The sequence below is a fragment of the Zonotrichia leucophrys genome, chromosome 26 (genome assembly GCF_028769735.1).
Source record: "Zonotrichia leucophrys gambelii isolate GWCS_2022_RI chromosome 26, RI_Zleu_2.0, whole genome shotgun sequence".
In the NCBI taxonomy this organism is placed as follows: Eukaryota; Metazoa; Chordata; class Aves; order Passeriformes; family Passerellidae; genus Zonotrichia; species Zonotrichia leucophrys.
The window spans coordinates 4,782,145-4,793,258 of NC_088195.1; the positions used below are offsets into that span (position 1 = coordinate 4,782,145).

At 55.3% G+C, this 11,114-nt stretch overlaps 1 protein-coding gene across 1 annotated transcript; it reads right to left on the minus strand.

Moving 5' to 3' along the window:
- Positions 1-462: 462 nt before the first annotated feature.
- Positions 463-10,116, minus strand: FGD2 (FYVE, RhoGEF and PH domain containing 2). The gene is made up of 16 exons (XM_064732982.1): positions 9,908-10,116; positions 7,616-7,838; positions 7,442-7,522; positions 6,990-7,138; positions 6,058-6,214; positions 5,781-5,919; positions 4,608-4,666; positions 4,217-4,363; positions 3,799-3,891; positions 3,419-3,498; positions 3,312-3,342; positions 3,137-3,229; positions 2,888-3,013; positions 2,072-2,218; positions 1,633-1,776; positions 463-888 (listed from the first exon to the last, which is right to left on the minus strand). The coding sequence occupies exons 1-16, from the start codon at positions 9,970-9,972 to the stop codon at positions 673-675; spliced, it is 1,950 nt and encodes a 649-aa protein (XP_064589052.1). The 5' UTR covers positions 9,973-10,116; the 3' UTR covers positions 463-672.
- Between the last annotated feature and the right edge of the window lie 998 nt (positions 10,117-11,114).

Here is an 11,114-nt window from a genome sequence, read left to right on the forward strand (position 1 = left end):
CTCCCCAAATCCCTGCTCCCCCAAATATTCCGCTCCCCAAATACCCACTCCCCTAAATCCCCCGCTCCCCCAAATCCTCGTTCCCCAAATCCCTGCTCCCCCAAATCCCAGCTCCCCAAATACCCAGCTCCCCAAATACCCTGCTCCCCTAAATCCCCCTGCTCCCCAAATCCCCGTTCCCCAAATCCCCTCCCAAATGCCCCACCCCCCAAATCCCCTCTCCCCCAAATCCCTCACTCTCCAGATCCCCATGTCCCCCAAATCCCGGGCTCCCCTAAATCCCCTCTCTCCCAAATACCCCAAATCCCCACACCTCAAAATCCCAAGCTCCCCTAAATCCCTGCTCCCCAAATCCCCGCTCCCCTAAATCCCCCAAATCTCCCACTCCCCAAAATTCCCGCTCCACCAAATCTCCATTCCCCAATCCCTCTCTCCCCAAATCCCGGGCTCCCCAAAATCCCGCTGCTCCCAGCGGCTCTGTCCAGCATGGAGAGTGAGCAGGGAGCAAAAGGGGATCCCAGCTCGTCCTTGTGCTGGCAAACGTGTCCCCATCCTGCCCCTATCGCGATGGAAATCCAGAATTCAGCGACTTCGGCCATGTGCCCAAAGCCAGCAGTGAGAGCAGGCAGGGGAGGTGTGACCCCCCCAGGCAGTGCAGGGCTGGGAGTGGCCTCATTCTGCTTCATCTTCATCCTCCTCCTCCTCGGTGATCCCCGCAGCAGAGCGCGCCATGGCCTTCATCCAGCGCTGTTTGAGCTCCTCGGTGTCGGCCACGAAGGTGAACACCTGCCGGGACTGCACCAGCTGGAACAGGTGCCGGGACTCGCTCTGGGGCAGGTCCCGCACCTGGTAGCCCAGCAGGGGGATGGAGGTGTGGGCTCGGACGTCCTGCAAAGGAGAGAGACAGGGGTGGGAGGCAGGGATGGGCACAGTGGGATGGGATGGGATGTCCCTGGGCACGTTGGGATGTCCTGGGATGTCCCTTGGGGACAGCGGGATGTCCTTTGGGCACATCGGGATGTCCCTTGGGCACAGTGGGATGTCCTTTGGGCACAGTGGGATGTCTCTTGGGCACAACAGAATGGGTTGTTCTTTGGGCACAGTGGCATGTCACTCGGCACAGCGGGATGGGATGTCCTTTGGGCACAGCAGGATGTCCCTTGGGCACAGTAGGATGTCCCTTGGGCACAGCAGGATAGGATGTCCCTTGGGCCCAGCGGGATGTCCTGGGATGTCCCTTGGGCACAGTGGGATGTCCTTTGGGCACAGTAGGATGTCCCTTGGGCACAGTAGGATGTCCCTTGGGCACAGTGGGATGTCCCAGGATGTCCCTTGGGCACAGCGGGATGTCCCTTGGGCACAGTGGGATGGGATGTCCTTTGGACACAGTGGGATATCCCTTGGACAAGCAGATAGGACAGAGGATAGATGTCCCTTGGGCAATCAGCCATGGGATTTCTAGGATGTTCTCCATCGGGTCCCTTAGGGACAGGATGGTTTCACTGTGGATTCCCTTGGGACACAGTGGAGTTGACACTTTGTGGGTGACCAGTTGGAAACAGTATGCCCAGGATGTCCTTTGGGACCACCTCACGGGATGTCCCCTGGGGGTGCACTCGAGCCAGGCCTCACCTGGGGGGCTGCATAGATGTAGAGCACGAGGGGATCGTCCTGTGGGATCACGAACCAGCCCCGCGTGCCCCCCTTGCCGTTCTTGTCCAGCAGCTGCAGGGAACTGCAGAGCAAACTCCTGCTTGATACCTCTGCAGCTCCTTTCTGCCAAAGCAACCAACAAATCCCTCAATACCCAGTGCAGATGGCAGAAAGGGCACTGAGGTGAGAGAATTTCCTGGGGAATTCCCTGCCCACTCTAGGGAAAGCAGGGGCAGGTGAGGGCTGTGACGGTGCTGCTGACATCCTGTGGTGAAGGGAGCTGCTTGGTCCCAAGGCTAGGAGCACGAGGGAGGGAGGGAGATCAGGGATGGAGATAACACATGCACCTTCTGAGTGCCCTGGGAGTGACTCCCACCCCTCCTGGGACAGCGACAGGGCAGACAGGGGTGGAGCTCACCTCCAGGATGCCTTTGTGCTTCCCCTCGCGGTCCTCCAGCACCGTGTGGCCGGTGAGGAAGATGAAGCACTCCTGGCAGACGCGGTTGGGGCGGTTCCCATCGTACTGCAGCTCGGCCTTGTAGTCAGAGCAGCGAGCACACACCACCTGCAGCCACCAACGGGGACACTGGTGACACTGGGGCAGGGCCAGGGGACCCAGCGACAGCTCCACGAGGAGCTGAGGGGCAGGAGCTCAGCCTGTCACAGACATCTTTTATGAAAAATCCTTTCCTTAGGATTTTTTCCTCCTGAGAAGCTGGGAGGCCTCAGGAACAAAATGTAAACAATGATTATCTGCTGCTGTGGAATGCAACAGGTGCATCTGTGATTGGTCTCATGTGGTTGTTTCTAATTAATGGCCAATCACAGTCAGCTGGCTTGGACAGAGAGTCCAAGCCACACAGCCTTTTGTTATCATTCTTTCATTTTCAACTTCTGACTAGTCAGATCAATATTCTTCTCTTTCTTAGATAGTTAACTGGTACAAAAGTCTAAAATAATAAATCACAGCCTCCTGAAGCAGGGAGTCAGATCTCACACTCACTGGCCCCGTGGAGAGGACACACGCCACAGAGGAGGAGGACCCCACGGGCCCAAAAGAGGGAGCGACACTACAGCAGCAGGAGGAAGAGGGAGGGGCACCACAGGCCAGCAGGGAGGGAAGGAGGGAGGGGACACTCACAGGCCAGCAGGGAGGGAGGGGACACTCACAGGCCAGCAGGGAGGAGGGAGGGGACACTCACAGGCCAGCAGGAAGGAGGGAGGGGACACTCACATAGCCACAGGCCCGGCAGTGGTGCCTGCGGCGGGTGATGGCGTTGAAGGGCTCCCTGCAGCGCATGCACATGGTCACCAGGTTGTCCCTCACCCACTGAGGGGCTCGGCGGCCCAGCTCCTCTGCCTGGGGGTGGGAGAGCACAGGCTGGGTGTCCTCAGCCTCCCCCCAGGCTGGTTTAGCTTGGGAAACTGAGGCACAGCACAGTGTGTTCTCCCAGGTGGGGCACAGGGAGAGCAGGAGGGTTACCTTCAGTGCAGGGGTGTCTGTCTCCAGTCCATGGACTGCTGTCTTAAAGGTCTCACTCCTCTTCTCCTTCCTGTCAATGGCATCTTGGAAGGCCTGGAGGGGAAGGCAGGGCTGGAGGGGCACTGGGGTGCCCTCACCCAGGGGCTGTGCCCCCTCTCCCAGCACTCGGTGGTACCTGGATCCAGTCGTTCATCTCCTCCTCAGACCTGGGTACAAAAAGGACCTGGATGAGCTGCTGTCCCTCCTCCCTGAGGATCTGCATGACTTCACCCTTCCCCTCACCTGGCTTGGAGCTCCAGTGTCCGCTGTTTTCCTGACACCAGGAAGGTGTGAGGGAACTCAGCGTCCTTCAGCTCCCGCACCTGTGGGAGACAGAGGAAGGATGTGGAGCTGAACCCACTTCCAGCACACCTGGACTTTTCTCCATGATGTGGGGCACAGGGATGTCCCTCTGGCACAAGCCCTTTCCCAGCCCCTCAGATCCCACAGGCACAAGATTCCACCAGCATTTCCCAGGATCAGAGCATCAACCTCACTCACAAAGCCCCCCCTGGCTCCAGCTCCTCCCTCCCTCCTGAGGAAATTCAGGCAGCAGCCACACCCCAGAGCAGAGGCTTTAGGAGCAGGCAGGAGCTGGGGGAAGCACAAGATGTGTGTCTGACCTTCATGCCCCCCACATCCATGCGGAGGTGGACCTGGAACTCGGCGCCCACCTGGATGACCTTGGGCACGCAGTAGAGCAGCATGTTGTTGAACTGGGAGGGGAGAAGAGGGTGGGTTGGAGCCCAGCACTGCCTGCTGTGAGCTGTGGGCTTGTCTGGGGTCTGGGGTCCTTCACTGCCACCTAAAACTTGTCTGTTTCTGCCTCAGCCCCCTCCCACCCTGCAAAGATGAAGGATGCCCAGGGAACAGCAGATTCCCAACCATGCCTTGCACTGAGCGGGGTCAAACCCTCTCCCCCCAGCTCGGAATTCATCTTCTGAGTATCAAAGTGACCCAGCAACACCCTGACCAGGCTGTACCACCCCTCTCCCCACTCCCATCTCATGTTCTCCCTGCCCCAGGCGCCCCAGCTCCCACCAGGAACAGGTACTTCTCCGACGTGCTGTTGTTGCGGGTGGAGATTTTCTGGATTGGCCCCTCCTTGATCAGCTCATTGGAGGGATCCACGATGTCATCCTCGAGGCCCAGCCTCTGATAGACCACCCAGAGGTTCTGCAGCCGTTCCTGGGGGAGGCACAGGGACCTGTTCTTGTGGGGTGCTGAGTACTGGGAGAGGTGGCACAGCTCTCCCAGCCCAGACTGGTCTTTGGGAGCAGCTCCCAGCCTTGACCAGCTGGTCACACCCAGCTGATGCTACAGATGTGACTTGGTGGTGAGGTTGGGCATTAAGAGCAGGGTCTAAGCTCCACAGGGCTCTTGTCCCCTTCAGGGGACTGTGCAATGAGCTGCAAAGCATTTCCAGCCTCACCATCTCGGCAATAGCTGCATTGGAGTGCTTGGCCACCATAAAAATCATCTCCAGGGCCTCTGCAATGAGAACAGACAGGAGGTGAAACACCTGCTCTGGAGCTGTGGGAGGAAGCTTCTGGCTCTGTCCCTTATGGATGCACATGAGCAGCAGCTGCTGCCCTTCCATGAACACAACCAAAGTGGCTCTGAAATGCTGTGCAGGAGTCTGGGTACAGCTGCACTGCACATGGAGGGACAGACAGCCCACTCCTGTACCCCTCCATCCCAGCAGGACTGGGAGCTGTGTTATCCACAGGGGTCTGAAAGTTCCCCCAGCTGCTACAGGAGTTACTGTGGACCCCTGACACACCAGCCTTCCCCTCCCCAGCCCCTGAAAAAGAAGATTAATCCCTCTCCCTGCTAGAAAAGGATCAGACTGAGAGGTTTATCCAAGGGCACAGGGCAGCTGGTGAGTGAAGCCAGGTTTTCTGGTGCCCATGTACAACACCAGGTGTAGGAGCACCGGGGGTAGGACGGTGGGGACAGACGGACAGACGGACACGAGAGATCTCTGCAGCCAGGGCTGGGAACTTGGGGTTTATTGCAAAGGGCCTGGGTGCAGGGCCCTGCTGGGAGCTGCCAGCCACAGCTGGAGCAGGACTGAGAGAAGAGACGGGCAGAGAGGATGAGAGGGTAAGGGAGTAAGGGAGTAAAAGGGGTAAGAGAGTAAGGTTCCTATTACAATACAATAAATCTTCTTCTGTGCTGAATATTCGAATTCTCACTAACCAATCTAGTCCAAGATACAAATCCTACAGCATTTCCATACAGCCCATAAGAATCATTACATCACCACACTGTGTTACATTTTAAACCCTAAAAACTCCTTTTTGGGCCCTTCTGCCAAGCTGGCAGGGTCTGCTCTGAGCCTTGGGCCTGTCTGCAAGCAGAGGGTGTTGTTCCATCTAAAGGGAATTACCTTCAGCTGGCCACGCCATTGTTTTCCAGTTGTTCAGTAACTGAGGTATCTCAAAGCTTGCTTTCATTTCAATGTCGCTTATAGTTTCCATATTCTCAAAATCTTTTGCCAGACAATCATATTTATAAGGCTTTCCTGTTTCATCTTCCCCAACAACCAGGGGTTGTTATTTCCCCACAAACCCACCGTGCCCTCCCCTCCGTGATCCCTTACTCTCAGCATCGCCCCTGTCGGGGGACTGGGGCGGGAGTTTCCGGACGTAATCCTTGAGGAGGAGCTCGTAGCGCGGGATCCTCTGCACAGGCTCCAGCATGTGGTGCTGCAGCGTCAGGTTAGCGCAGACCTTCCTCTTCTGGCCAGGGACAGCAGGCACGGGCAGAGGAACAGTGACCAAAGCAGCTCCCACGCTCTGTTGTTTCCTCATTCCCTGGAGATTTTGGGAGCTGTGCTGCCAAAACCTCCATTCCCCACTCCCCTGCTCTGTCCTTACCTGGATGTCAGCAATGAGCTCCTGGAAGGGCGGTGATTTCTCTGACCAGGCAGTGATGAGCTCCACGGCCTTGTCAAAGTTCTTGACGTACTCCCCGTACATCTTGAGGAAGGGTGCCAGCTTCTGGATGACATCCCCGATGCGGGGGTTGTGGTGCCTGCAGGAGGGAAGCACAGACCAGCAGCTTCCTCAGGACAGACAGACAGACAATGAGGGATGAACTGAAGGAGCACAGTGGAGGACTGTGGTTTGCCCTGCTGCAGGCTGCTACATCCCCACAGTGTTTCCTGCTCTCCAGAACAGGAATGTCCCCACCTTGCAGCCAACCTTGCACCCAGGCACACCCTCAAACCACCTGAGATGTCACCCAGCTTTCCATACTCTGATCTGAGCATTTTAAGGAAGTGTTTTCCAGCAAAAAGACACTTGGAGCAGAACAGGTTGTGTGACTGTGTTCACAGGGGTCTGAGGATGAGAGAAGAGATGAGGATCTGACTCCATGTTTCAGCAGGCTTGATTCATTATTTTATGATATATATTACATTAAAACTATACTAAAAGCATAGAAGAAAGGATTTCATCAGAAGGCTGGCAAATAATAGAAAAAGAAGGTATTATAACAAAGGTTTGTGGCTTGGACTCTGTCTGAGCCAGCTGACTGTGATTGGCCATTAATTAGAAACAATCACATGAGACCAATCACAGATGCACCTGTTGCATTCCACAGCAGCAGGCTTACATCAATGTTTACATTTTGTTCCTGAGGTCTCTCAGCTTCTCAGGAGGAAAAATCCTAAGGAAAGGATTTTTCATAAAAGATGTCTGTGACAGGCTGAGCTCTGGTCCTGGAGGGAGCCTGAACTCAGTGCTGCTCCCCCATTGTGGCCAAACCACCCAGGTGTGCTGCCCTCCCCTCCCCTCCTGCAGCTCACCAATCCTCCATGCGCTTCTGCAGCTCTGGCAGGAAGAACTCAGCATGGAACTGGTAGATGGAGGAGATGTTGGAAAAGATCATCTTCACCACCTCCTCTGGCACCGTCTTCCCAGTTTTGGCTTCTTTCATCAGCTCTGTATAGAATACCTGGAAGGAAGAAGGGTGAACAAAAAGGGCCAGGGAGATGTTTGAGGATCCCATTCCTTCTCTGGGACTGGCACATCACCCAGTGAAAGGTCTGTGCAGGAGGAAAATCCCAAACTCTAAGAGGAGAGGGGGATGGAAGGCTTTGCTGGAACAAGGGTGCTTCCCACAGGCGTGGGGTATAGAAAAGACAAATGCCAGACCCAATCTCTGGCTGTAAAGACCAGCAGCCCACGTGTTTCTCATTTTTACAGCTTCAGTCCCTCCAAAATCCCCTTACACTGGTCCCTCCAGTCCCCAGTTCACCTGGTCCAGGAGGTGCAGGCGGTTGACATAAGCCTGCTCTGTCTCCAGCAGCTCCAGGGCGATTTTCTTTTCCTCTGGTTCCTGCATGGGGAGCAGGGCTCAGCCTCATGGGCACAGATGAGACCCTGAGCCAGCCCTGAGTGTGGGCACAACCCCAGCAGCTCTGGAGCTCACCTGGCTGCCAGGCTCCAGGCCTGGGCCCTGTGGCCTCCTCCAGTCGTCCTCACGGATTTTGGACCGCAGAGAACGGAGGCATTTGAAGCTGAGTCCACGCTGGCCTTGCTGACCCTTCTCCTCCTCATCCTCTTTCCTGGTCAGGGAGTGGCTCTGGCTGGCAGGGAATGCTGGAAGCTGCCTGCCTGCCTGCTTGTCCCTCTGGACAGATGTGCTGTCCCTGCTACAAAGGAACGGGATCAGCTCAGCCATTCCCCAAGCACAGCCCAGCTCAAAGCCACCAAAAGGGACAAGAGCAGCAGCTGCCCAGCGCTGTCACTGCCCTGCAGTGCAAACATCCTCAGCATCCTCCATGGGGTCAGGATCCAGTTTCTCTTCTCCCAGAGCCCCCTGCTGCTGTCCCCAGTCCCCCAGCACAGCCCCCAGGCCCAGCTCAAAGCCACCAAAAGGGACAAGAGCAGCAGCTGCTCAGTGCTGTGGCTGCTCTGCTCCACTCCAGCCCTGCAGTACAAACATCCTCAGCATCCTCCATGGGGTCAGGATCCAGTTTCTCTTCTCCCAGATCCCCCTGTTGCTGTTCCCAGTCCCTCTCCTGCTCTAGAAAAGCAGGATCCTGCTGTTTATCCCACCCACAGCTCTGGATTTCTGCCTGCTGCCACCATGGAGAAAAGCAGGGAGAAGCCCAATAACCAAGAGTTTTGAGCCAAGTGTGGGTGGTTTTGCAGACAGGTTGTTTTTGGTGGTGCTCTCTCTTCCCTTTTCTGGCAAAGGCAATGAAAGCAGGTCCAGAGAGGGCATGAGGGAGAAACCAGGCTGTGAAGGTGACAGCAAGTGACTTGTCTGTCATCCAAGAGCTGGTCACTGCAGGAAACTGCTCTGGGCAGAACTGGAAAGACATCCACTGCTGGCCTGCAGGCAGGAGTGGGATGGATGGGATGGGATGGGATGGGATGGGATGGGATGGGATGGGATGGGATGGGATGGGATGGGATGGGATGGGATGGGATGGGATGGGATGGGAAAGCCATGAAGAATTTGGACATCAAAGTGCAAAGCTGAGGATGGGAAGTGGCTTGAGGGGCAGAGACTCATCTGAAGAGGATGCCAGCTCCATCCCATGCTCAGGATGTCTGTGAGCTCAGGAGTGCATCCACAGCCATGCACAAATCCCCTCCTGTCCAGGGCAGAACCCTTCAGAAGCTTTTCCATCTCTCCTGGTGCCTCCCAAACCTGTGTCAGCCTAAAGCCACAGCTGAGTCCCAACAGGGAACTTCTCTCTTTCTATTTATGCTGACTTAGGCCAAACCATGTCTGCTCATTCCCAGGTTCCCCAGCTTCCTCTGAAAGTATTGAGTTACTTTTATTTCCTCTAAATCAAAGGCAAACAACAAACACACTGCAGCAGTGACATGGGGGCAGATCAAACACTGCAGTGGCTCCAACACAGCATCACTGGGGGATGATGGGGACAAACACAAAGCCTGGGGACAGCACACAGCAGAGATGCAGGAGTTCCTGGAATGAAAGGAAATCTTGTGCCTGAGCATCTTCAGGAATGGCTGCAAAACTCACCTGCCCAACCACCCAGCCCCTCCAAGGCTCACTGAGAGCATCTCATGGAATGGCAGGATTCCATGCCTTGATCCATCAGATGGAGAAAGTGAGAAATAACTCACCTGAAGCCTCAGAATTACTTTTACACCAGAGCCAGGGCAGATCCCCTCACTGAGACCCAGCACACGCTGTCTGAGGGTCCCAGCTCACACTCCAAAGAAAGGAGCTGGTTTATGAAAGGAATTCTCTCTCTCCCTTACCATAATGCTTTCTGTTTCCTTTCCTAGGAGCCACATCTGTGCAAACAGCTGGACAGTCTGCAGCTGGGACCCTCCCAGACACCCAGGCAGTCCATTCCCAGTGACAACCCCTGCCCAGAGGCACAATTTCCAAACCACAATTCCTTTCCCCAGCAGCAGCAGGATGCAGCAGGCAGGCTGAGTGTGAAGATGCTGGCTGTGGGAGAATGGGCTGCCACAGCCTAACCCTGAGCCAGGCACAACCACTCACACCCCACTGAGGTTTTCAGACTCTGCTCATGACCCACAGCAGGAGGAAGACACTGAGGACAGACCTGAGTTGTGAAGGATTGCAAATCACCCTGTCAGCTTCTCCAAAATCACCTTGTCATCTTCTCCACAGGCTCCAAACCACCTCCACAGTGGGTTTCTTCCTTCCCAAACTCACTCCCCGTGGAGCCCTAACACATCCTGAGCACCCAGAGCCCTCCTGCCTTACCAGTGCTCTTCAAATGCAGCCACCAGCTTCACCACGCTCTGCTGATAATCTGCTTTTCCCTCCATGGTACAGGCTGGGAGCAGCTCCAGGGTGTTCAGGAGCTGCAGCTCCTTCCTGTGTCCCCCTGTCAGCTCTGAAGTGCTTCTGGCTGCAGTTTGGGAGCGAGGATTTGCACGAGGCAAAGCCCACCCGCTGCCCTCTCTGTGGCAGCAGAGCTTGTCACTGGGCTGGCCTCAAAAGGGAAGGGAAAGAGGAACCAGAGCACTTTGTGGGCAGGAGAAATGCTGAGAAAACACTGGGAATGGCTTCAGTTTGGGAGGGACCCAAGTGTGCACAGCCAAGGGCAGAGCAGCAGCAGGGATGGCGCAGGGCAGGGGTGACCTGGGACACCTCAGGTAGGATGGGCTGTGTCCTCTCAGGACTCTAGCTGCTCACAGTGACCCTGAGATACGTTAGAAAATCTCTTTTCCCAGCCCAGCGATCAAAGAAGGAGTCAGAACTAATTTTTCAGTCTCAAGGTTGTTTATTGCTCCTTATCTATAAAATTCTTTCTCCTGTCCAGCCGAGGTCTGCTCAGCAAGACAGACAGAGGCACTCTGGCCGCCCCCAGGGCAGTGTTATCTTTTTATACAAAACAAATGTACAATATTTACAATTACTTCCCAATACCTATCACCTATGTTAGACAGTGAGCTTCTACCTTAAACCTTAAAGTGCCAACATTACAGCAGAAGATGGAGGCCAAGAAGAAGAAGAAGAAGAAGAAGGAGAAAGGCTGGACATACCCAGATTCCTCCATCTTTTCCCCTGAACCCCCATGCTAAAAACTCCAAAAAATCTATTTTTCACCCTGTGATAAATTCACTATCATTCTACTTAAACTTTTGTGGCTTGTAAATAAGGTTGGTAATTGTTTTTTCCAAGGGCTAAATCAAAGGCACAGGGGTCTTGGGCTCTGTGCCAGGGTCTCTGAGCCCCCTGGGCAGGGGCTGGAGCTCTCCAGGGCAGCCAGAGGAATTTCCTTGTTCTGAGTGTCCCACTAGGGTGGGAGTCTGGACAGTCTGGATGGCTGGAGTGGGCTGGCAGGACCCTGGTGCCCAGCTAGGGCTGGTGTGTCTGCCCCAAACACCCAGAGCTGCACGGCTGTGGGACCAGCCAAGGACTGCTGGTAACAACAGAGAGGATTGTCGGTAATAACTGTGAGAAA

Coding starts and splice junctions, on each gene's coding strand:
- FGD2 (XM_064732982.1), bottom strand. CDS start 9,972: ATGGAGGGAAAAGCAGATTATCAGCAGAGCGTGGTGAAGCTGGTGGCT. Junction 4,667..5,780: donor CGACAGGGGCGATGCTGAGA/GTAAGGGATCAC, acceptor TTCTCATTGCAG/AGGCCCTGGAGATGATTTTT. Junction 4,364..4,607: donor ATGCAGCTATTGCCGAGATG/GTGAGGCTGGAA, acceptor TGCCTCCCCCAG/GAACGGCTGCAGAACCTCTG.